Genomic DNA, 25,381 nt, shown 5'->3' with positions numbered 1-25,381 from the left:
CGTTAGTAGAGAGCTCAAAACATTGCATCCTTGCATCATATTTCTTGGTTCTTGTTTGGTTCTCTTTGTGAGTCTTAGAGCTTATGGTCATCTTGATGACAAGCTTGAGTTCATCGAAAACAGAGTTCGCATGCATCTTCTATGATGTTTTCGGTGTTGGAGGTTTTACCGGTCTTTTCCGAGGAAGGGTTCTCACCATTTTCTTATGGGCCTTTTCTCATTTGCTTCTTATTGATATTTCTTTCAAGATTGTGTTAGCCCTTGTCGCTAGCTTTCCAACAAACTTGGTTTCATCGAATTCAGAGTCCGTTTGCAAAAGTTGTGGCAGTTTTGGTGTTCTGAAAAGGCTGCAGCGGTACTACCGCGAATTGGAGCGGATGTAATTTTTTACTACCGCTCCAGAGCAGTACTACCGCGGCTCCTACAGCGGTAGTACCGCTCCGGACCAAAAACTCGTCCCAAGTCTTGCGGTGGTAGGCCCGGATGTATTTTTTTAGTACCGCTCGCAAGCAGTAGTACTGCTACCATTTGCGGTAGTACCGTGAGGTCGAGCGGTAGTACCGTGAGGACGAGCGGTAGTACCGCTACGGCGGTTCTTCTGGCCTTTTGCCTCCTCGCTATTGTTTTTCAAAGGGGTACTTCCGCCCTAGCGGTAGTACCGCTCCTTGGAGCGGTAGTACCGCTTTGTGCGGGTTGTGAGCATAACGGTTGGATTTTTCCCCACCTATAAAAGGGGGTCTTCTTCCCCAATGAACCTAATCCTTTTAGCTCATGTTCTTCCCCCATTGTTGACCTTCTTCGAGCTAGCTAACTCTCAATCCCTCCAATGATTCTTGCTAGTTCTTGAGGGAAAAGAGAGAGGAGATCTAGATCCACGTTTCCACCAATCACTTTCTCCTCTTTGTGAGGGGAACCCCTTGGATCTAGATCTTGGAGTTCTTGGTGTTCTCCTTCTTGTTCTTCCTCTCATTTTCCTCCCTAGCATTAGTTGCTTCGGTGGGATTTGAGAGAGAAGGACTTGGGCACTCCGTGTGCCCTTGCCATTGCATTTGGTGCATCGGTTTGAGTTCTCCACGGTGATACGTGGAAGTGAAGTTTGAGAAGCTTATTACTCTTGGGTGTTTGGGCACCCTAGAGCTTGTTCCTCTTGGGTGCCTTGGCGCCCTAGACGGTTGGTGTTGTTCGGAGCTTAATCATTGTGGTGTAAAGCTCCAGGCAAGCGTCAGGGTCTCCAATTAGGTTGTGGAGATCACCCCGAGCAATTTGACGGGTACCGGTGACCGCCCCCAAGGGTTGCCAAAGTGTACGGGTTCGGTGACCGCCCCCAAGGGTTGCCATTTGTACGGGTTCGGTGACTGTCCTCAAGGGTCCCTTAGTGGAATCACGGCATCTTGCATTGTGCGAGGGCGTGAGGAGATTACGGTGGCCCTAGTGGCTTCTTGGGGAGCATTGTGCCTCCACACCGCTCCAAACGGAGATTAGCATCCGCAAGGGTGTGAACTTGGGGATACATCATCGTCTCCGCGTGCCTCGGTTATCTCTTACCCGAGCTCTTTACTTATGCACTTTACTTTGTGATAGCCATATTGTTTCTTATCATATATCTTGCTATCACCTAGTAGTTTATCTTGCTTAGCATAAGTTTTTGGTGCACATAGGTGAGCCTAGTTGTTGTAGGTTTTGTGCTTGACAAATTAACCACTAGGTTTATTCCGCATTTGTTCAAGCCTAAACCGTAATTATTTTAAAGCGCCTATTCACCCCCCCTCTAGGCGACATCCACGATCTTTCAGTCAGGACCAAGGATGAAAAGGAGAAGAACATAAAAAGGCATCTAGAAGCCAAAAATCTCATGGTGGTTCCCCGAAGGGGCTCGCAATACAGTTTGCTCCAGCGAGTCTCCATAACTCCATCGAGTTTCTTAAATCCCTCACAATGCCATAGGTGGAGGCTGCCTTGTTTTGGAAAGTGCATCTATTCCATTCTTCCCAGATCTCCCAGCATGCTGCCAGCAGTATGGTTTTTGCTCCTTTCCTTTCCTTTGGCGCTGCCTTGTTGATGATTTCTCTGATGATCAACATCAGCCGCTTCTGGTGCCACTCATCCTTCGGCGTGAAGGTGGAGAACCCGCGCCATGATGCCACCTGTTGCCACACGCTCCATGCCTTGGGGCATTCCCACAATATGTGCTTGCTTGTTTCAAGATTTCTGTGGCAGAGCTGGTAGAAATAGCCGTTCGGCCATCCCCGACGCTGGAGCCTGTCGTTGGACCAGACTCGGTCCTGTAGTAGCAGCCAAAAAAACATCTTTATCTTCCCTGGAGCCCAAGTTTTCCATATGATGTCATCGAAATCTGACAAAGTGTCGGCCTTGGAACTGCATTTTGTAAGCAGAGTTTGCTGTGTATCGTCCTTTCGCCTCTAGGTTCCACCGAATTTGGTCCCTTTCCTCTCCATTGAGTGTGATGTTTGCCTCTCGAATTCTTCGGTGCAACTGCAGGAAATTTGGCAGTAGCTGGTTGACATCACCATGCTCAAGGTCGCTAATCCAAGCGTGGTTGTGAAACGCTTCATAGACAGTCCTGTTTTTGCGCCGGGAGTGGTGGAACAGGTTTGGTACCTCTGAGCAAGGGTTCCTGGTCCCAGCCAGGTTGATTGCCAGAAGATCACTGTTTTGCCATCGCCAACAGTCACCGTTGTTGCTACGGCAAATAATTCTCTGTCATCCTTGTCGCATGGCGGTGGTGTGCCAACCCATGATCTATCCAGGTCATTCCATGCAATCCATAGCCAACGAAGCCGAAGGGCTCGGCTGAAACTTTGAAGGTCCAGGATCCCGAGCCCACCCCTCTTAGTTGGAGTACACACCGTTGGCCAGTTTACCTTGCAGCTCGCCCCTGTTATTGCCTCCTCCTGCTTCCAAAGGAATCTCCTCCTGCACTTGTCAATCTCCTTGAGAAGCTTTGGTGGCACTCGCAGCACTAAGAGGGCAAAGGTGTGCATCGCGCTGAGGACGCTCCGGACCTGCACTCTTCTACTGGCAAAAGGGAGCAGCCAACCTTTCCATCCTGCTAACCTAGCTCTAATTCTATCGATGAGGAACTGCAGGTGCACTAATCTAAGCCGCATGGTCATCATGGGGAGGCCTAAGTATTTTATAGGGAAGGAGGTAATGGAGCCTCCAAAACTACCGAGGATCTCAGCGAGATCAAAATTCTCGCATCTGACCGGTGTTGCTGTTGATTTCGCTGGGTTGACATGTAGGCCAATGGCTTTTCCGAACTCATTTAGGATCTCCATGATAGGGTCTATTTCATGCCGGTCCGGGTTTGCGAAGATGACCGCGTAGTCCGCATAGAGGCTGACTCTGAGCTTGATCTCTCAGCCTGGCAATGGTGCAATCAGGTCTTGCTCCACTGCCGCTTTGAGCACTCTATGTAGTGGATCAATGGCTAGGATAAATAAGAGCGGCGAGAGAGGGTCACCCTGCCGCAGCCCCTTGCGGTGTCTAATCCTTGGCCCTGCGATGTCGTTGAGCAGGAAGGTCGACGAGGAGGTGGAGAGGAGGAGAGCAATCCAATCTCGCCATCGTGCGCTAAAACCTAGCTGTTGAAGCATCTCTAGCAGATAATCCCAAGACACATTATCAAAGGCCTTTGAGATGTCTAATTTGAGTAGCAGGACCGGAGTCTTCTTGGCGTGGAGGGACTTGACGCAGTTTTGCATGTAGAGGAAGATGTCATGTATGCATTTGGTTCGGAGGAAACCCGTCTGCGGCGGAGAGATCAAGTTTTGAATCACCGTAGCTAAGTGGAGGGAGAGCACTTTCGGGATCAGTTTTGCTATGGAGTGTATCAGACTAATGGACCTGTAGTCGGTGATTGTAGCGGCGCTATCTTTCTTTGGAAGTAGCACTACAACAGTTGTGTTGAGCATCTGGAAATTTCCTCCGGCGAGGTGGTAGAACTGATGGAAAACCTCCATGATATCCCTCCTTATGGTTTGCCAGCAAGTTCTGAAGAAAACGCCGGAGAACCCGTCCGGGCCAGGTGATTTCTCCGGCGATTGTTTGATTGCTTGCCATACTTCATGCTCGATGAAAGGGTTGTCTAGCCCGCCTCCTTGCACCCATGGCATGTCGATGTAGCTCCAATCAATTATGCTGGCTCGGCCCTGTCTAGTCCCTAAAGATCTATCGAAATGTCTGTGGACTAGTTCATCCTTTTCATCATGAGTTGTGGCAACTCCAGCCGGTCCTTGCAATGAGTGACTGAAGTTTTTTCCGCCTGACATTGATCTTGGCCTGGAAGAAGGCCGTTTGGGCATCGCCTGCTCGCAGCCATGTTATCCTAGATGCCTGGCATTTCCGAGCCCTCTCCACCACCGCTAGCCCTAGGATTCACAGTTTCCAAAGCTTTCGCGGGTGGAATTCTCCCTCTGTGAGGGGCCGGCGTTCTTGTGTGATGTCCAGGCGTAGCATAACCAGCGTTGCCAGCTACAGTTGTACTTTTGCATCACTAAACAACTATTTACTCCAAATTTTTAGGTCTCTGGCTACCCGATGCATCTTAATGTTCAGGCGAGCGAAAGCACAAGTTGTTGGGGCTGGGCGTTGCCATGCTCTTTCTACAGTCTCGTGAAAACAAGGGAACCTTGGCTAGAATGAAACGGAACCGCGGCGCCTAGCGAGGGGTTGCAGCTGCTACGAGGAGCAGCGGGCAGTGATCCGAGCATGAGGTGGAAGCCGCGTGCAGCATGAAATCAGGGAACATGCCATCCCATTCGACTGTGCAAAAAAACTTATCTATACTCACAAGAGTTGGGTCCTGGCGTTCGCTACTCCATGTAAAACACCCATTTTCGCATTTGATCTCTCTTAGCTCACCGGCGACGATTGCCGCTCTAAATTTTCCCATGATCCTCCTATTTATGTTGCTATTGTTTTTGTCGCGGGTCTCCTAGATAATGTTGAAATCACCATTGAGGATCCAGGGCTCGCCTTGGGGAGGGGCGCTTCTCACTAGTTCAGCCAGAAAACTATCCTTTCGCACCCCCTCAGATGGACCATAGACCGTTGTCAGCCAAAAACTAGACCCTGAGGAGAGGACTGAAACTTTGACCGTGATGGAGAACTCGCCGATCACATGGGACTGGATTCAGACCGAGGTCGAATCCTAGAAGATGGCAACGCCTCCTCTTGTGCCATTAGCTGGCAAGACGATGCATTCATCAAGTCTCTGCCCCCTACTTCCCTAGCAATCGCGGCTGTCCACTCCTCAAGCTTGGTCTCCTGAATGCAAAGAATGGTGAGGCGGTGTGTGTTTGCAGTGTCTTGCACTACAGAGCATCGAGCGGGGTTGTTTAGGCCCCAGACATTGCAGCTCATGATCAGGCAGGTTGTGCTAGTCATTTCGAACCAAGATCATTCGCAAGAGGCTGGCCATGGAGACGAGCCCGACATGGACGACGACGACTACGTTTTACTGAAAATAGAGGCGAGTACACAATCCTACCATCCGGGGGTTGCCGGCAGCCACCAATAGGCCCAATAACCCCGCTGGCAAACATCTAGCAACCATGCCCAGCTACTGTTACAACTCGCGAGCCCTAAGGCAAACATACTACAACCTAACTTCATCCAGCCCATGGTTGGTCGTTGTCGACTATAGTGGTGAACTAACATGGGGAGACCGGACGGCCGGAGGCCTCTCCGTCAGGGCCAAGCATGCCAGTAGCTGCCTTGAGGGCTTGGGCATCCAGGCGGGTCAGCCACGCGATCGCGATGATGCCATCGTCTATCAGAGGCTCGTCGAAACGGAGGATGAGCGCCTCAGCCGCAGCCACCGTCATCTTCTACTTCGATCCCAGGACCCCGAGGCCATGCACGAGGCGTAACGTTGCTCTCTGCGCGTGGGGCACTGACGACGGGTTGCTTGCTTGGCAAGCGCTGGCCCAGACTGGAACACTGGGCGCTCTGGTCTTGGGGGGGGGCTTGTCTCTTGCTGGAGGCTTGCTGACCACCAGAGTAGGCACGCTGGTGAAGAAGGGGAGGGTTGGTGGCCGCGGAACCTCGCTTCCACTGCCACCTCCAAGCTACAGCTCGGTCACCTGCCTGGTCATGGCCCCCAGCTGGAGCGCGTGTGAGGTCGTGGTGGTGGGGGTGTGGCGTGCCAGGGACAGCGCCGGCTCCATGTCCAGAGACTCCTCGCTGGCTCCGTCTTCGTCACCAAAATTGAGAGGCTTGTTCAACTTGGTCGCGATCACCTCGTCCAGCACCGAAGCCACGGCGTCGGGGCGCTTGGGTGAAGTCAGCTGTTTCTTGGCCCCCTCAAAGAATTCAGCCACTGGATCGTCCGCCGGCGTGGTTGAGGAGGATGCAGCGTCACGGTGTAGCTTGCGTGGCGGGGCGAGAAGGGACACAGCCCCCCTGCCCCGGTGCTGCAGCCTCTCCTTGGCGGGCTCCTTGCCTCAGGAGGCAGATGGGCAGGCGCCCTCTCTGCTCTTGCCCCTCGATCCGCCAGGGGCGCGCTCTCGGGCGGGTTGTTTGCATGCACCGGCTTCGAGCTACCGGTCCCCAGGTGCACATTGGCGGTGCCTCAACACCGGGGTGCGGCTGCGGTGCCTGGTGCTGGCCGCGGACGCCTTGCCATGGTCGCCCGCGCGCCCCCTCCTTAGCAGCGTGTCCTTCCATGAGCGCCGGTGGTAGCCCGGGTCATCTCCGTCATGTTCTCTGCGTGCGCCACCCAACGGCATCCCCTTGCAGCCGGAGGAGGTGACGCGCGGCAGCGGGCGCAGCAGGGGCGCCGGGGCCTGCGCGGGCCGCCCATCCTCGACGCGCATGGTCGAGACCCCAGGGTCGATGCGGGGGTATGGCCGGTCATCCTCATCATCGTCGTCGGAGGGGAGGCCTCTCTGCGGCGAGTGCGAGGAGCGCGGCGAGAGCGGCGTCCAATCTTCAGCACTGTCGACATGCAAGAGCAGGTCGTACTGCAGCAGCTTTGGCGGGGGGGGGGGGGGGGGGGGGGCTCGGTGGCGAGTAGCCATGCATCTCCTCCATGCGGCCCGCCCCCTCGCATGCTTCCAGATCGTGCACTTGGTCGGGATGAGGGAGAGGTTCCAGACCTAGACCCAGGACGCGAAAAGCTTAGTGTCAACGCGCTCAAAGGTCCGGCTGTCGAGGCGGTCGACGATCACCTTGTCTCCAATGGCCTCCACGGCGCCCTCGAGCGTCTAGAGCTGCATGGGAAGCTTCTCGATGACCACCCGGACGTGCAGCATCCACTTCTGGTGCACAACATGGGCGTCCTCTCGCCACGGCTCGAGCAGGAACGACACCCCATCGACGGTGAGCGAGTCGTGCCGCATTGCCAGGTCCTTGTGCGCCGGTAGGTTGAAGAAGATGAAGAAGTCTTCGGGGTCATGGGCGGTCACTCTCAGCAGGTGGGACGGGATCTTGAGCTCCCTCTCCAACGCCCACCGCGGTGATCACGACGGCGTGTTGGTTCAGCAGGAACACCTGGTGGTCCATTGCAGGGGTGGAGGCGATGACCTTCTGGCTGTTGCGCGGGTGACGGGCATGGTCGATGGCCGGTGCGAGCTCCATGGCCACAGGGGGTGGTGAGGGGCGGGCAGCAGAGGTGGAGGTGTCAGTGGTGGCGAGGAGCCGCGGGCAGGGAGACCGGGCGCCCAAGATCACCCAACCGCTCTCTAGCAGAGCCCGCCCTCTCTTGTTGCGTGGATTTTGCGGGCATTCCCAGCTGTAGTGCCCCTGCCGCTTGCAGATGATGCAGCGCAGGGGGTCTCTACAATCTATCATACGATGGCAAGTGCTAAGGCATCGGAAATAGAGACCTTTGAACCTGCTTAAAAAGGCCTCGCGGACGGAGTTGTGGCGATGGCGACGGGGAGAGGAGAGCTTTTTACGGATCCGTCCGGAGCCCGCTGGATCAGAGCACGTGCGCCGGTTCTTGCGGGATTTATGAAGCGTCCGGCCATCTTCAATGCCATCTTCAATGCCTCTATCCGCCAGCCGAACTCGGGGGGACGACATCACCACAATGGATTTGAGGCGATTGCCCCCAAACTGGGGAGGCACGGAGTTGTCCACCGGGATAGAGGCCGCAGCATGCCAATCTGCGTCAGATTCGCACGGGGAGAACGAGGCCGAGGCACAGATCTGCGGCGACAGGGCGGCAGGGGTCTCCGGCACCTGGGACGGACCGCTGGACGCAGCCCGGATCTCCCCCTTCTCTGGGGTGCTCCAGGCGAGGCTGACGGTCGGCGAGGCCGGGGCCCCCACATGGGAGTAGCGCGGCATGGCCAGGGGCGGAATCCCCGACGGTCGGTAGTAGGGGCTAGGGCGTGGGTGGCCGCCGCTGCCGGAGCGGCCGGCGGCGCGGGAGGGGGAGGAGGGGGGCGGGCTCTCTCCTCGAGATCCTTTTCGTTTCCTTTACTCTCCAGGCGAACCCTCCTGCATAATGAAAATTTACAAACATGTACTCCTCCGTGAACGTTTAAAATACCAAATAGTGATTTAAATATTATTATATTAGTTTACAGAGGAAGTAGTATATTACTAGGAAAACATTTTGATTCAGCCGGCTGATCCCAGCGATTGCGTCCGTCGCCTCCAGCGTTTGGCACGTGTCCCAGGCTGGTTTATCCTTGTCTCCTTTCCCGACTTTTTTTTCCATTCGTTTTATCTGCCCACTGCTTGAGTCGTTGTCTCTTCTTCCCCTATGTCCCTCTCACGCTTCTCTCTCTTTCTCGGTCTCTCGCTAGTTGCAATTGTCAATTGACCCATCCGCCATTGTAAATGCAACCGTTAGTGCAAACCTGCTGCCCTCAAGTGCCAACGCTATGAGCTATCCTTATAAGGCCGCCGACAATGTCACCGCTGCTTTTGCAAGCCGAGATGGGCGCCGCTGCAGGCGACCACTGTATGCAGCAGGTGGTGGGGACGCTGTAAGCAATCACACGACCAGTGCTTCGGCAACATGACCGGTGCTGCCGGGCGCCGGTGCTCCGAGCTCGCCGGGTCACAACATCTCCTATGTTGCGGACGCAACTTCGGCAACATGACCGATGTTGCGAGCTTACCGGATTCCCTAATGTCACGGCCGCTGCTTCGACAATATGGCCAGTGCTTCCGCAACATGCTCATTGCTGTGGCCGCTGCTTCGACTACATGGCCGGTGCTACGGCAACATGCTCGGTGCTTCCACAGCATGCCCGTTGCTACGACCGCTGCTTCAACGGTGCTGTGGCAACATGGCCGGTGCTTCCGCAACATGCTCGTTGCTGCGGTCGCTGCTTCGACAACATGGACGGTGCTGCGGCAACATGGCCGGTGCTTCCGCAACATGCTCGTTGCTGCGGCCGCTGCTTCGACAACATGGCCGGTGTTGCGGCAACATGGCTGATGCTTCCGCAACATGCTCGTTGTTGCGGCCGCTGCTTCAACAACATGGCCGGTGCTTTTGTCGGGGCTGTAGCAACATGGCCGGTACTTCGCCGGTGCTGCGGCAACATAACCGGCGCTACCGCAGCATGCTAGTTGTTGCGGCCGTTGCTTCGACAACATAGCTGGTGATGCGGCAACTTGGTCAGTGCTGCGCAAACATGGCCGGTGCTTTAATAACATGCTCGTTGATGCGGACGCTGTGGGATGCTTGGTTGTAACCGCGTTGGGCATGGCCGAGGATGTTCGTTGTGAGTTGTGACAATGCTGAGGCTGGTGGCCTGCATGTTTCAGCCGAAAGGGAGACTCGATCGTGAGGCTAAGCCGATGCTAGATGCTTGATTGGGCTTGATCCAAAGGCTCACCACCCGGCTGATTTCTGTGAGAAATCAGTCGGATGACGCCTAGCGTCGCCCCATAGTAATATGTGTATATGTATATTTTTTATCAAAACGAGCCCTGCCTCCGTTTGGCATTACAGTACATTCCGCTTCCGTTTCCATCCCTCGGACTCGCGACTACCAAATGTTGTCCCTTCCTCTTCCTCCCCATGCCGAAGCCCCAAACCCCAAGCTCCCGACCACCTCCGCCTGCCTCCTCCGCCCGCACGGCCGTCTCCTGCTCGGGTCCAGGTCCAGCAGAGCTGCCACGAAGAATCTCTCGGCTGCCTCCCCGGATGCTTCGAGCCTGCGCCTCGCCTCCGTGGCCGCGCCCTCCCCGCGCGCCTCTGTCCGACGCCCAGACGGCGGCGGCCTCCTCGTCCTCTCCGTCGCTGCTTCCGCGGTACGGCCCCCTGCCCTGTGCTCCGCATTTTAAAGCTCATATCAAGCTCCTAACCCAACGAGTGTCCGCTGGAACCGGGGCCGCTTTATCCAAAGCCACTCACTCAGCTGATTGCATGTGGTAGGCCGAAAATATATAATAGAACACCTGCACCAGGTCCTTCCTATCTAGCCATCCATTCTACGCTTCACGATTCGTGCAAACACATTTCTCTTTTTTGTTTCTCTCACATAAAACATGTTTTGAAGTTCAAACCTTTTCAGCGTGGCAAAGCTTTCTATCTAGAATGTAGGATAAATCTTTCATATTTAAAACATGTTTTATGCGAGAGAAACAAAAAAGAAAAAATTTCAGATAGAAAGTTAGTTGTGTTGCACAGATCTTAAAGCAATATTGGACAGTTAGGATAGCAGGTCCCGGGTGCAGATATTCTAAAAATCCACGTCCTGTGGTAGACTAGTGTTACTGCACTAAAATAATGAAGGCATGGCACGTCCGGATTCGTAACCAGCTTATGTTTTTGTGCCTAACGGGTCTCCTTTAAAGCAGGATTTAGGGTGGAAAACTTACTCGGTTTGAACAAATCACTCTATAATCTACGGAGAATATATCAATATCTAGAACTTTTGTACTCTAATCACACTGAATATTAATGACTTTAGACGTTTGATTTTTTAAGTTTTTATTTGACATATCAAAGAAGTCAAAAGTCCTCCCTGCGCGAAAAAACGGAAGCCAAATGCTCTCCGTTTGCCAATCTGAAAACAGCATTCCGCAAGTTAAGTTGCAGAAAATTCAGTCACTGACCCAGTCCGTAAATGATATCTATGCATATTTGGGTTTTTCTAGATGCGCAGGTGCTCAATTTGGCTCTTATAAGAAGTACCCAGTCCTGCCAGGTTTATTCTGGACAATTTGGCTCCCATCTATAATTTGTGCTTGCAGCGTCTATGCTTAGTCCGGGAGTACATGTTTCAGGAACCTACTGTTTCTGCTGATCACAGTTACTATCTTGTGTAGGTTGCAATATCTGCCAGCTTCATATTCTTTTCGGCGGTTCCCTCCATGTTGGTAGGTTGATCCATTCGGTAGAACTTAAAATTCTAAAAGGGAAATGATGCAGAGCATCCTATGGACATCACCATGTCAAGAGTCTGTTTGGGAAGTGACACGTGTGACATCTACTTCACATACATAAAGGTGAATCATCTCCTTTACACGTGCTCACTTGACCCTTTCGAGGATGGTATACTACTTGACACCCCCCTCGTGTGCATGCATAGGTATTGTCGGAACTTCACGGATGACGAGGAGGAGTGCAAGCGCCAAGGAACACCTACACCATCCGCGAGGGAAGCCTGGAAGAGAAGACGGAAGAAGAAGGAGCTCCAGAGTCTTCAGCGACCGGACGACCGGAAGCCACCGGACGTCCGACCCTCTACAGCCGTCGGACGACCGACGACACCGGACGTCCGACAAGTCCCAGGCACCGGACATCCGACGTTTACCGGAAATCCGGTGCCACCTGTCCCGAGAAGAATCAGCGGACGTCCGACGCGCGCCAGACGTCCTGAGCCATCGGACGTCCGACCCCCACCGGTCGTCCAGTACCTGCCTGTGTGCAGCTGCGGGCCTTTGGCCTTGTACCCCTCTCCCACTTACCCCTTCGTGGCTAAGACTATAAATAGACCACCTCCACCTCCTTTCTAAGGTTAGCGTTGTGATAGTTCATTTGAGAGATAGAGCTACGTTCATCCATATCGGATCTACTCCTTGAGAGAGACCGCGGCCCCTCTTCGGAGAAGATCCACCTTGGATTCAAGACCTCCTTGCGGAGAAGATCCCCTTGTGGATTCAAGACCTCCTCACGGAGAAGAACCGGTTACCTCTTGTATCGTCCGTTGTTGATTTTGGATCTTGTATCTTCCTTTGTGTTCATGGATCTAGCGCATGTGTGATCATTCTTGTTGGTTTGAGTGTTCTCTTGTGTTCCCCTCGTTTCCCTCCTTGTGTTCTTCGCGTTCTTCGCGGGATCCGCTCCTTTCGTGAAAGATCGGGTCACTAGGGTTCTACCCTACATCAGGGAACATGTAACAATTATGGATATGGATATGCTAAACATTTTCAGGATTGCAAGAGGGCAGCAGAGTCTCTTGAAAAGTCATTTGATCTCACAAGGGAGAAGCTTCCTGAAACTATGGCTTCAGTGAGACAAGTTGGAAAGGAGATCGGTGATTTGAGTGTTGATCTCAGCGACCTAAGGCAAGTAATTAACACTTTGGCTATGGTAGTTACTTTCAGATACTGTTCACTTGCTGTATCTGCCATCCACTGACATGACTCTTTCTAAGCTTGTATTCTGATTACTAGATGCTGCCTTTTCTCTCTCTCAAGAGCACTAGATCACAACTTTGTGTGCACATGCTGACAACTTTTGCAATATACATTGCTACTATGTTGTGTGAAAGACCACAAATTCCTTAATAGGGGAATAATTTATGGATAACTAATAATATTATCATTCTCTAGACCAGTCAAGAATTGAATAAGGTTGTCAGGAGTTCATTTAGCATTGTTCATACAGCTGACGCTCAACTTCGCCAGCTGGCAACCTCTGCCCAACAAGGTGATCTTTGCTCTAGTGGTATTAACTTCTAACATGTCTCAAGGACCATGGCCAAGGTTTTTTGCCTGAGCATTTCTTGCACTTTATAGGAACAGCTCAGCTGGTGGCTAATCGGAAGAAAGCGGTAGGGGAGCCACTGGTGGCTACTACCATCAGAGAAGTCCGTGAGTTGATTGCGGACATCCGCTCAGGATTTGGAAAAGCCTTCAGCATCGCAAGCCTTTTCATGTGGGCATCAAAGTTTTGGTCCAGGCGTCCTAAGAACAATTCGTAGTTGGATAATGCGCTGTTTCTGCCAGATGAATTAATCCTATCAATGTTGCTACTGATAGACCCACTTGGATCGTGGTAGGCTAGATCTTTCCGGTAACCTACCTTCCTTGGGTGCGGAAAAGCTCGATCCAGAGCTGGCCATGGTGATGTAGAGACCGGTGATCGCAGAGAGATCGAGATGGAGAGGTGGCAGTGGTGCTTCCCGTGAGCACTGCGATTGCCCTAAATCGGAAGGGGATATCGGTAGGAAGTCTGGCGGCACGGTGAACCTCGTACCGTGCGCCCTGGCTCCCACCTCTTTATATATCGCAGGTCACAGGGGCCCACCAACCATAGAACGATTGGGCGCCCCTGATCAGGGCCCGATGGGCCGTTGAGTTCACTCGGTGGAAAGATCAACCTAACAGCTACGAGCATATGGTTCAACTGGGCAGGACATAGCTTCCTGTCTTCCGCACGGCTATCGGTCACCGGCTCACCGCTCATGAGGTCTAGGAAAAGGAGACCGCAGCCATTGTTGAGCACTGGATTATGTTCCTTGGAAATGCCAATTAATATGTTCTAGAATTACACCTAAAAGTACTGGTTCGATTTGAAGTGAACTTGCATCAGATTTGAAGTGAACTTGCATCAGTTGCAGGCGTTGAAGCTCATATATACATCTGCTTAGCTTTGGTGCACAGATTATTTGTAATCTGTGCATTTGTTAGCAACTTTATTTGCTGGATTTTGGTTTATATATTTTTTGAATTCAAGAGTTGGTAGGGGCCGCGCAGACACGTGCCTCCTCTATTATAAATTATGACGTCCACTTTCCCGAAGGTAATATTTAGAGAATGAATTATGTATGCTCATCTGTTGTTGTTGCATCATCATTGTTACTGAAATCTTTGCACGATAGATAATCTTTTTGTTAAGTGTTGGCAAGGGCCGCGCGAACGCGTACCCCCTCTATCATAAATTATGACGTCCACTCTTCCAGAGGAAGATGATAAAGCAGTGCGCGCTCACAAGGTGCAATGTAGGCCACCGATCTAGGCCATGAGACTTCTTGATCTCTCGTTGACCACGTCCAGGTAAGTGAGTTCCAAGGAAGCCCTGCGTGGCGTCTAAATAGTCGGCTCTAGCTCCCGACAATGCCCGAGTCCTCGATGTGGGACTAAACGTGAGTACAAGTTCTGGTGGCTTCTTGAAAGCTGGGTGGTTTTTTTTTTTGAGTAATTGAAAGCTGGGCGCTAATGCCGTGTCTTTGGAAATTATTAGGGCCACAAACCTGCTAACTCAGGCCCACCGTGTAGTTTATATTAATCGGCCCAATAAGCTGCAACTTGTATATAAGTCTCCATCATGCACGACATCGATGCCGAATTTGAATTGGAAACGGTTGCTTGATTCGATAGCGTTTCGATTACTAAAATTCAGGCCAACACGAACCCTCGATCTACGCTTTTCGTTTTCTCCTAGGCCGCAGCGTACTTCGTTAAGTTGTTTTGTGTTAGGGCACGAAATCACGAATTGAAGAGTACTTTTTTTAATTTGGGAGTTTTTCTTTTTTTTCGTAAATTCGTTTATCTAAAATATTTTATCTTTTAAACAGTGCATCCAAATCTGAAACCGTTTTCACCGTTGGATTCCGCGCGTCGACATATTCAAAACTATATTTCATGTTAATAGATCTTGATGAACTTTTTTTATGAAAAAACCCGGACCGGGAGCATGTTTTTTCCACTTTCCGAAAGCCGTTTTCGAGAGGCACAGCCGTGCCTCTCGTGGAAGCAAAACTATGCCTCTCATGGAAGCAAAATGATACCTCTCACGAAAATAAACGTGTTTATCCGCGCAAAAAAAATCCCCGAAATTATTTCTTGTCGAAAAGCTAAGAAAGACCGATGAAAAACCGAAAAATGGAAACAATCGGAAAAAAACATCTAAAAGCAGAAAAGCGTGCGGGAAAAAAATTTGAAGGGAGCGTCCAGAGCGCGACACGTGACGGTGGCTGAGAGTGGCGCGCTCTCAGCCCACCCCATGTGATCATTGGGAAGGCTCCCGAAGGAGCGCTCCTTGACTAGTTACTCTTGTTAGGGCATCTACGACGACTCTCAAAACGTCCGCAACCGTCTAGACCATGAGGTCTGGACGTTTTTTTGCCATCTAAAGTGGTCCTTTATGGGTCTGCTGACCGGTCTGAATGCACCTTTTCCCATAAATCGAGGACTCTGACTAACTTGGCCCACCTAAACCCTCTCTCTCAGGTCCGCGCGCTTTCTTGCCCAATGTTGGTCAGCGCCGCATTCACGCCGGACCAGAGTGAACGTGATCGCTCACAGGAGCCGGCAGTGAAGCGGCGCGCCGGTCGAGAGCGCCGCCACGCCGCTTCCAGGTGCACGCCATGTTTGTCAGTATTCAAACGGCTCCGGTCCATCAGCCTCCCTTCATTAAACGTATGTGGTTAACAATGAACCTACTTTGATGTACCCGTCTATCCGTCTGCCGCCCACCATTAGGGACCTCGTCGCCTGGCTTGCCCTCCTCCCACTATTTAACCCCCAGGCCGACAACACAGCTGAATCCATCCACCCTCCTTCGCTCTCTGTCTCCTCTCCGCACCACATTCTCCATGTCCTCTTCAAGCTCCAAAGCCTTGTGGGACGACCACTCGTACGAACAGAAGGAGGAGATCGCCGCCATTGCGGCTGGCTGGAAGGGCACCAAACAGACGATTTCACCATAGGCTAGTGCTGCGGACGCGCCTATGGTAGAGGCGACCGATGACAAGCAACGACATCATTCGCGTCGGCCAATGCCGACATCACCATGGGCAAGGCTCGTGCTCACTACATGGACATGGTGATGGAGTGGGAAGGCGCTTTTTAGCAAACGCAGACAGACCTACAACCTCTGCCTCCTCGACAAGCACTGGCGCGCGGAGGAGCTACTAGCCGCCGGCACGGCCATCACACTGGACGTGGACATGCCCGAGCAAGAGGCGATGTTCAAGTCCTATCGCTACGCCCGTGACATCTGCCGCGGCCGCTAGCGGTACCGCCAACGCCAGACGAGAAATTGACGAGATGGCAGATGAAGTGTTCAACAAGAGCTAGGATGAAGACGAGGTCGCCAGCTTGGCCGCGCCCCGCCGCCCTGACCATGAAGTTCGCACGTCCACGAGGACCGCCGGCAGCAAGGAAGAGTAGCGCATGGGAGGTCGCCAACACTTGTATCCCATGAAGGTCACGGCTCCTCCCCTCCCATTGAAGCCAAGCTTGGTGGGCTCAACATCATCGGCCGATTAGCCGCTTGCCGGCGACATGGAGGCGGATAGCTTCACTTTCTGACGCTCATGGTTGCGGAGGAGGCGGGGCTTCATTTTCTGGGGCTCATGGCTGGCCGGAGATGGGTAACGGGGTGCCGGTGGTCATTTTAGCCTAGATTTAGAGTCCGGTCTAATATGTCTAAATGTAATGAATTTACTCCGGTTTAAATGAAAACCATTCGGTTTCAAAAAATATCAAAGTATAAATGAATATTGTCCGATGTGTTCAAATATGCATCAAATTTGTTCATTTTCGTTAAAATTCTTCCCGAACGCAATTGGCCGTATGTGGACGGCTTTGGATGACTGGCTCCCGCATCCGTGTCTGCGGACAGGACAAATGCGGTGTCCAGTTTAAGGGTGCACGCTGGACCCGCAAATTTCCTCCCGCGTCCGTCCACGGACAGGGGGAGGGGGTCTGTCCGTGGACATGGATGCGGGAGGCAGCCATCCAATCGTAGCCGCATACATACAGCCTTCCTCATTTTTTTTCCAAGTTCACACAATCAAATAGTCGCATGCAACACTAGTACAAATTTAAAGAATTTCAAATATTACATTCCAACATTTTCCTCTTTCACCGTCCACTGATGCTCAATTAGATCTTCCTTCAACTGCTTGTGAGTTGGTCAATGTCGAATTTGTTAATGCACTTGAATAAACTCTTCAAATGTGCTGGATTCTGGTCTGGAAGTTGGATATGATCACCGATGTTCTCAAATTCCAGAGTTGCGACAGCATCATCACGTTCATCCTCGACGGTCATGTTGTGCATGATCAGTTGATCACACAACATGTCATCACCTCCCACAAGGTTTCCAGATCCCATTGTTTAGCAGGTCCATGATACGTCTCCGTCGTATCTACTTTTCCAAACACATTTGCCTTTGTTTTGGACTCTAACTTGCAGGATTTGAATGGAACTAACCCGGACTGACGCTGTTTTCAGCAGAATTACCATGGTGTTATTTATGTGCAGGAACAAACGTTCTTGGAATGACCTAAAACTTTACGGAGCAAATTTTTGGAAAATATAAAAAATACCTGCAAAATATGAAGGCCAGGGGGCCCACCACATGTCCACGAGGATGGGGGGCGCGCCTGCCCCCCTAGGGCGCGCCCCCTACCTCGTGGGCCCCCTGGTGCCTCTCCGATTTCAACTCCAACTCTATATATTGCGTTTTGGGGAGAAAAAAATTAGAGAGAAGAATTCATCGCGTTTTATGGTACAGAGCCGCCGCCAAGCCCTAAAACCTCTCGGGAGGGCTGATCTGGAGTCCGTTCGGGGCTCCGGAGAGGGGAATCCGTCGCCATCGTCATCATCAACCATCCTCCATTACTAATTTCATGATGCTCACCGCCGTGCGTAGGTAATTCCATCATAGACTTGCTGGATGGTGATGGGTTGGATGAGATTTATCATGTAATCCAGTTAGTTTTTTTAGGGTTTGATCCCTAGTATCCACTATGTTCTGAGATTGATGTTGCTATGACTTTGCTATGCTTAATGCTTGTCACTAGGGCCCGAGTGCCATGATTTCAGATCTGAACCTATTATGTTTTCATCAATATATGAGAGTTCTTGATCCTATCTTGCAAGTCTATAGTCACCTATTATGTGTTATGATCCGTTAACCCCGAAGTGACAATAATCGGGATACTTACCAGTGATGACCATAGTTTGAGGAGTTCATGTATTCACTATGTGTTAATGCTTTGTTCCAGTACTCTATTAAAAGGAGGCATTAATATCCCTTAGTTTTCGTAAGGACCCCGCTGCCACGGGAGGGTAGGACAAAAGATGTCATGCAAGTTCTTTTCCATAAGCACGTATGACTATATTCAGAATACATGCCTACATTATATTAATGATCTGGAGCTAGTTCTGTGTCACCCTAGGTTATGACTGTTACATGATGAACCGCATCCGACATAATTCTCTATCACCGATCCATTGCCTACGAGCTTTCCATATATTGTTCTTCGCTTATTTACTTTTTCGTCGCTATTGCTATCATCACTACAAAATACCAAAAACATATTGTTACCTTTTACTATTGTTATCTTTTGCTACCGTTACCACTACTATCATATTACCTTGCTACTAAACACTTTGCTGCAGATATTAAGTTTCCAGATGTGGTTGAATTGACAACTCAGCTGCTAATACTTGAGAATATTCTTTGGCTCCCCTTGTGTCGAATCAATAAATTTGGGTTGAATACTCTGCCCTTGGAAACTGTTGCGATCCCCTATACTTGTGGGTTATCAGTCCACGAACAACTGAAAAAGGGCCTGCAGAACTCCAAATGCCCTCTCAACATCTTTTCTAGTTGCTTCTTGTCTTTGGGCAAAGTGAGCATTTTTCTGGTCAACTGGGTTTTAAAATGGTGCTGACAAAGGTAACTCATGGAGGATAGATAGGTTCGGGGCTCATGTTTTATGTTTCTATAGTTCTGTCATGTGTTATTATGTGTACACTTGCACATTAGCTTGGTATTTGCCTATTCGTTAGGCGGGAATTGTACTAAATCTCTCTTGGAGCTGGATGTTTGATGCCTTTCCTCTTCAAAATAAACTAATATGTCATGCTAGAATCTATGTGTTGTTTCTTAGGATTCATGGGGGTATTTCTCATATGTTGTATAAAATTGTTGATTAAATCTTGGTGCTCTCTTCCTTCTATCTGGTAATGTCGTGAAAATAGGAACTGATAACTCATGTGTCTTGCAGGACACAACCGCGGCTATGAGAAGGAGGACATGTTGAAGCAGCACCATTGGCGGCTGCTACGCCATGCTCCTCGACATCAAGAAGACCTCGCTCCCGAGTCATCTCTGTACCACCTCCAGGTATACCAGATGCTTCTACTCTTCTCCCTACCCCTTCGTCCATGGTTAATTGTTCACTAGGTTGTCTCATGGGAGAACTGATACCATTACTCCATTCAATTGTATGTGCAATGATAGTTTGATTTGTTTTACAAATGAACATTTGTCTTCTAAGAGCATAGCCAATAGGTTCATTTCATCCTTGCTCTTTTCACTATTTCGACCTTTTTAGAAAACTTTCGCACAAAATGAACTCCACACAAAACTATTTCATGATCTGACCCTTTTGGCAATGCCACAAGCCGTAGCGTTTCTTCTCTATCTGAAAACGCCGAGCTAGCCAGCGTTGCTGGCCTGGTCGGGAAGCTACGTGGCAGGGCAGAAACGCCAAAGTATCTCGCGTTGCTGGAAACGCCAAGCATGGCTGGCGTTGGTGCCCATGCATGAAACGCCATGGGTGTTGGCGTTGCAAGTAGCTTGCTCATTTTTCCATTTACTTATGAAATGGAGCAACGCTAGCTAGTTCGGCGTTTTTAAATAGAGAAAAAACGCCACGGTTTGTGGTGTTACTAAAAGGGTCAGATCATAAAATAGTTTTGTGTGGAGTTCATTTTGTGCGAAAGTTTTCTAAAAGGGTCAAAGTAGTGAAAAAGGCCCTTGTTTATTGGGTACCTCTGCTTTTAGAAACAAAACAAACCCATTATGTCTACTAAATTAACTATATATATTTGTTTTGTTCCAGGAAAATGCATAAGAGGAATTTAATGGATCTTATATTTGCACAACTACACTAACATTGTCACAAAGCAAGCACAAAAGTCTAAACCTAATGGCTTCATTTAGTTTTTGGTCTTCAGATTGGCAGTAAGTGCTTGGAATTAAGTCGGAGGACAAATATCATCATACAATGCAAAGTTTAGTTTTTTAAACAATATGAATATATGATTCATTTTTTCCCTTTTGACTGATCAAATACATAATTCTACCCAGCTTTATGTAAATAGACAGTTGGTGTCCTATAGATCTACTATACCTTCATTGCAGGTGTGGACTGATTAACAGACAAAATCATGGCCATTGGTAGGTGGTGATTGTGCATTTCCTCTTGTAACAAGATGATTCTCTATCAATGTGACAGTGGGACTTTACTATACCCATTCTGTCAGTAGAACATTCTCTTAGGAGATTGTTTTATTTGTTCTGGTTGAGATATACTAAAGGTTGTGTACCTATGAAAAGAAAAGACACTTCCAGGTTTTGTATGTAGTACTTGGTGTATGTCTCAAGTGCAACTTATAATGCTCCTACTATTAGTACTTGCTCTCGCATGTTTATGCTCTTAGTATTGAATTTAGTGTCAAGTGATTAGCTTTTGTGGTCTCATGAACAAACTGAACTAGATGCGGCCTTAGAATTCCATGACCATGCTGAACTTGATGATGTCTTGATTCTCATAAAGTGAATGTTTCTTTCTCTTGAGCCAGAAAATCCACTGTCCTATTGAATACATGTGATAAACTATGCTCCTTATTAACTTTTTGTAAAAGTGCTTCCTACTAACTTCATCATTACCTGCTTTACCACATTGATGGAATAGGCACCCTGCGCCAAGGCTGCGCTTTTGGTTTCAAACTTCTATCGAGTGGCTATTTTTTGTGGTCTTATGAACGCACTAAAATTATTCTGCCTTATAGTCTCATGACGATATTGAGCATCATTATATCTCACTCATATCATAATTGAATGTTTCTTTTTAACTATTTGAATGCATATGCTAAACCTAGATTACTACCGACTTAGCATTAACTGCTTGACCAAAACGTTGGGACTGGCATCCTCGCGCCTTGGCGCGATTCGTATGCATTGTAGCCCATAGCAAAGAGCGTTCTACTACTATCAACAGAATATCATGCAATCCCCACGGACAAACTATTATCAACAGAATATCATGCAATCCCCACAAAATAGTCGGGTACAAGTGCTCAAAAGTAGATCAATCACGGCGTTTTATCACTTGCTATGCACACATACGAGAACGCGCAAGACGCCGGATCAGCTGGCGCGCGGTGGTCTATTTACGAGATGGAATGGCGGCGGCGGCGCTGGAAGAGCACCTTGGCGTCGGCGGTAGCCTTGGCGCCGAGCTGCTGCAACCCAGGCTCGGCAGCCGGGCGCATCCGGAAGAGCGTGTTGAGCCTGCCGAAGCTGCGCGCGAAGCTCCGCAGCAGGCGGTTGGCCGGGTTGACGCGCACCAGCTCCCGCTTCATGCTCACGTGGTCCTTCTCCAGGTCCGTCAGCCGCATCCGCATCCGCGACACCTCCAGCTTCAGCTCCCGGTTCTCCCGCCGCACCGACGCGTAGTTGTCCCGCGGCGACATCGCGCCGCTCCCCACCCCGCTCCCGGACCGCATGTTGCTGCCGCCGCCCTGGACCGTCGACGCGGACGCCGCGCCGCCGAAGAAGAGAGCCCCGTCATGGCCGAAGACGCCGCCGCCGGCGCCGCCTCCTCCGCCGGACTGGATCGCGCTCCGCAGGCGGATCTGCTCGAAGTAGAGCACCTGCACCGCCATCTGCACCGGCAGCCGCTCGTTTTGGGCCGCGTGGCTGCACGCGTCCGGCGTAAGCCGCTGGCAGTCGATCGCCTTGCACATCCGGTACCTCTCCGCCTCCTTGATGTTCGGGTGCACCTGCAGGTTCCATGGCCACCCCAATTAATGAACGTTCATGGTAACATTAAAAGAGAGAAAAAGAAAAGGGCGGCGTGCCTTGAGGAAGATGTCGACGGCGCGGTAGATGCCGTCGGTGACGAGGCGGGCGTGGTCAGGGAGGATCTCGGCGAGGGAGATGAACTTGGCGGGGACGAGGTTCGAATCCAGCGCGATCTCGGCCAGGTAGCTGTCCAGCAGCTTCGAAGCCTTGACTATAGAGCTCTGCTTCGGGGACCGCGGGCTGTCGTAGTCGAAGCCGCCGCACCCGCCGCCGTCCTCCTCGGTGTCCTCATCAAGGTTGAGGAACACCGAGAAGATCCTCGCCACCACGTCTGTGTCGTACAGCGTGTGGTGCTGCGCGGCGGCCGCCGTCGACGCCTCGCCGGACCCGGTGGCGATCAGGATGTCCTCCAGGATAGCCTGGTCGAGCTGCATGCCGATCCGCTTCTCGAGGTCGGTCTTGCATATGCTGGAAGCGGACAGCGCCATTGCCGTCTTGAGGAGCCCCGAGAGGAAGGCCATTGGCACGGGGCTCTTCTTGGACTGCGCCGGCAGCAAGCCCACGATGGTCTCGACGACGGCGCGCTGTTTCTTGACGGCGTCCGTATCCGTGACGCCGCCGCATTTGTCGGCGGCCTGCGTGTCCCTGCAGGCCATGAGCCCGTAGAGCGAGTTCTGGGCGTAGTTGATGAGGATCCGGGTAACCGTCTCCTGCCTGAGGCCCTTGGACTTGACCGCGGAGAGCAGTCGCTGGAAGAGGTCCAGTCCGAGGCCGGCGACCGACTTGCCCCACCAGTCCCCCGGCGAGTCAAGCTCGACGATCCCCGCCGCCGGCTTGAGCTGCGCGCTCTGGTCCAACCTGGAGAGCAGCCCGGACGCGAGCTGCTCCTTGCAGACGTTGCTGGCGATGGCGGCGATGAGGCGGGCGACGAGGTTGGCGTCCTCGGCGGCCGGGAGCAGCGCCTCGCAGGTGCGCAGCACGGCGACGGAGCTGGCGATGCTGGGGAGGACGGCGTCGCGGAGGAACGCCTCGGCGCGGAGCTCGAGGTTCTTGTCGGAGAAGTCGTCGGTCATCTGCAGGTAGCGCGCGGCGCAGCGGAGCATGGCGACGTTGGCGACCGTGATGTCGACGTGGACGCCGTAGCAGAACTTGGCGGCGAGCTCGAACGCCGGGGCGCCCCCGGGCGTGGCGTGGAGGGCGAGGCGCGCGAGCTTGGCGTCCTTGGCCTCCGCCACGAGCCGCCGGATCTTGCCGCTCCGGGACACCAGCGGGAACTGCGCGAGCAGCTATGCCATGGGGCATCAGGACGTCATTTTAAGCTCTGTTGCGGCTGATGGACATGGCGGTTTCTCTCACCTTGTGGAGGGCGAAGCTGGACGTGCCGACTTCGACGGCGAGGTCGCTGGAGACGTCGGTGGGAGGCCTAGAAGACAGACAGGAGCAAGCGGCGTGTGAATTGGACACGTTCCGTGGGTCGTAGGAGAAGAACGAGGATGAATCCAGAGACGATTACTAGCGTACCATTCATTGGCGTGCCGATTGTTGAGGCTCGCCCGGAACATCTTCTTCCCGGAGACGCTCACGCTCTGCTTCATCTCCGTCACCGTCGCCACGCCCATCTTATTCTGTCTCTCTCTCACGCACACACGCGCGGAACTCAAAAACAAGCAACCAGCCAAGGCGCAGCAAATGGATGTGCTGTGCTATATATGTTGGGTTTCTCTCTCAGACTCAGCTACGTGTTCCTGTCCAACACTTCTGGTTCAGTCTTGAGTGCCCTCTCTGTCTTGTAGGGGGGGAGAGAGAGAAACAGAGAGTGAAGTGAAGCCGATGTCTTCTACGATTATTATTACTAGCTACTAGTTGGTCCAGAGTGTGTGGTGTGGGAATGCGTGCGGAAAGGAGTGCTAGCCGTAAAGCCAGTGAAAAATCTGATTTTTTTCTTCTTCGAATAGAAGGATGACCCCAGCCTTTGCATCTAGGCGATGCATGGAGCCATTTTATTAGGCTAAATTCGGTTGTTGAACATGTAGTTCGGCCTTTACAGACAGTTTTTATGCAAGGTAGATACATCCTAGATGAAGTTGTTATCCTTCATGAAACAGTGCATGGATTACACCGGGAAAAGTTAAATGGGGTGGTACTCAAAATAGACTTTGAAAAGGCTTATGACAAAGTCAAGTGGCCTTTTCTTCAACAGACTCATAGAATGAAAGGATTTCTTGCAGAGTGGCACGCTATGGGGTAGTAAATCATCTAGTTGATGGTGCTCTCTCTATACTTCAATATGCCGATGATACGATTCTCTTCATGGATGATCACCTCGAGAAAGCGAGAAATCTGAAACTGATTTTATCAGCATTCGAGCAACTCTCAGGTCTTAAGATCAATTTTGATAAAAGTGAATTGTTTTGCTTTGGCGAGGCTCAAGACGAGGCCCACCTGTACGGTGAACTGTTCGGATGCGGGTTGGATCAGTTTCCGATCACATATTTGGGGATACCGATACATTATCGGAGACTCACAAATGTTGAATGGAAACACGTCGAGGAGAGACTGCAAAAAAGACTTAGCAGTTGGAAAGGTAAACTGCTGTCTCTGGGTGGAAGATTGGTCCTCATAAATTCAGTGCTTAGTAATATGGTATTATATATGATTTCCTTCTTCCAGTTACCGAAAGGAGTTTTACATAAATTAGATTACTTCCGATCAAGATTCTTTTGGCAAGGAGATAGCGAGAGAAAGAAATACCGACTGGCTAAATGAAGTGTGGTTTGCCGTCGCAAAGACCAAGGTGGGTTGCGCATTCATGACCTTGAGGTTAAGAATAGGGCCCTCCTCGACAAATGGTTGTTTAAATTACTAACGAAAGATGATGTATGGCAAACCCTTCTAAGGAGGAAATATGTGGGTTCCAAGGCGATATCCCAAGTATATTGAAAGCTCGGGGATTCCCACTTTTGGTCGGGTCTAATGACTACGAAGAAATATTTCTTCTACTATGGATCCTTCTCGATTAAGGACGGCTTGGAAATTAGATTCTGGGAGGACAAGTGGCTAGAAAATGCCACACTCCGGGAACAATATCCGACTCTATACAACATTGTGTGCCACAAAGGTGATACTATCGCCACGGTAATGGAATCATTTCCGCCAAATGTGATGTTCAGAATAGACTTAATTGGACCCAGACTCCAATCATGGAACATCCTGCTCCAACGGTTGTCCACGGTGTAATTGTCACATGGGTCTGATGTATTCCAATGGAACCTCCATGGGAATGGACAATTCTCAGTGGATTCTATGTATAGAGTGTTAATCTAGTCTGATGTGCCAGTTGTTAATAACAAGAAGATCTGAAAGATGAAGATACCTCTTAAAAATAAA

At 51.0% G+C, this 25,381-nt stretch overlaps 1 protein-coding gene and 1 non-coding gene across 3 annotated transcripts; both read right to left on the bottom strand.

Moving 5' to 3' along the window:
* Positions 1–14,065: 14,065 nt before the first annotated feature.
* Positions 14,066–14,225, bottom strand: LOC125526219. The gene has a single exon (XR_007291630.1). It is a non-coding gene; the product is annotated as a U1 spliceosomal RNA (small nuclear RNA).
* Positions 14,226–21,193: 6,968 nt separating this feature from the next.
* LOC125521269 (BTB/POZ domain-containing protein At1g03010-like) lies at positions 21,194–23,812 on the bottom strand. 2 transcript variants are annotated; one of them, XM_048686332.1, is made up of 4 exons: positions 23,516–23,812; positions 23,351–23,417; positions 22,051–23,280; positions 21,194–21,972 (listed from the first exon to the last, which is right to left on the bottom strand). In XM_048686332.1, exons 1-4 carry the CDS (start codon positions 23,611–23,613, stop codon positions 21,361–21,363), a joined length of 2,007 nt encoding a protein of 668 aa, XP_048542289.1. In that variant the 5' UTR covers positions 23,614–23,812; the 3' UTR covers positions 21,194–21,360. The 2 variants fall into 2 exon arrangements, with proteins under 2 accessions (XP_048542289.1, XP_048542290.1); XM_048686333.1 differs by having other exon boundaries at positions 22,051–23,268; positions 23,516–23,810.
* Positions 23,813–25,381: the final 1,569 nt, after the last annotated feature.

Source organism: Triticum urartu, chromosome 7, assembly GCF_003073215.2.
Source record: "Triticum urartu cultivar G1812 chromosome 7, Tu2.1, whole genome shotgun sequence".
Lineage (NCBI taxonomy): Eukaryota > Viridiplantae > Streptophyta > Magnoliopsida > Poales > Poaceae > Triticum > Triticum urartu.
Note: the sequence above shows the minus strand (reverse complement) of the source record. Positions and strands in the feature narration are given on the sequence as shown.

Excerpts from the sequence above, each read along its gene's own strand:
- LOC125521269 (XM_048686332.1), bottom strand. The coding sequence starts at position 23,613 with ATGGGCGTGGCGACGGTGACGGAGATGAAGCAGAGCGTGAGCGTCTCC. Across the intron at positions 23,281-23,350 it reads CCAGCTTCGCCCTCCACAAG|CTGCTCGCGCAGTTCCCGCT; the intron begins GTGAGAGAAACC and ends CCCATGGCATAG. Across the intron at positions 21,973-22,050 it reads CCGTCGACATCTTCCTCAAG|GTGCACCCGAACATCAAGGA; the intron begins GCACGCCGCCCT and ends TGGAACCTGCAG.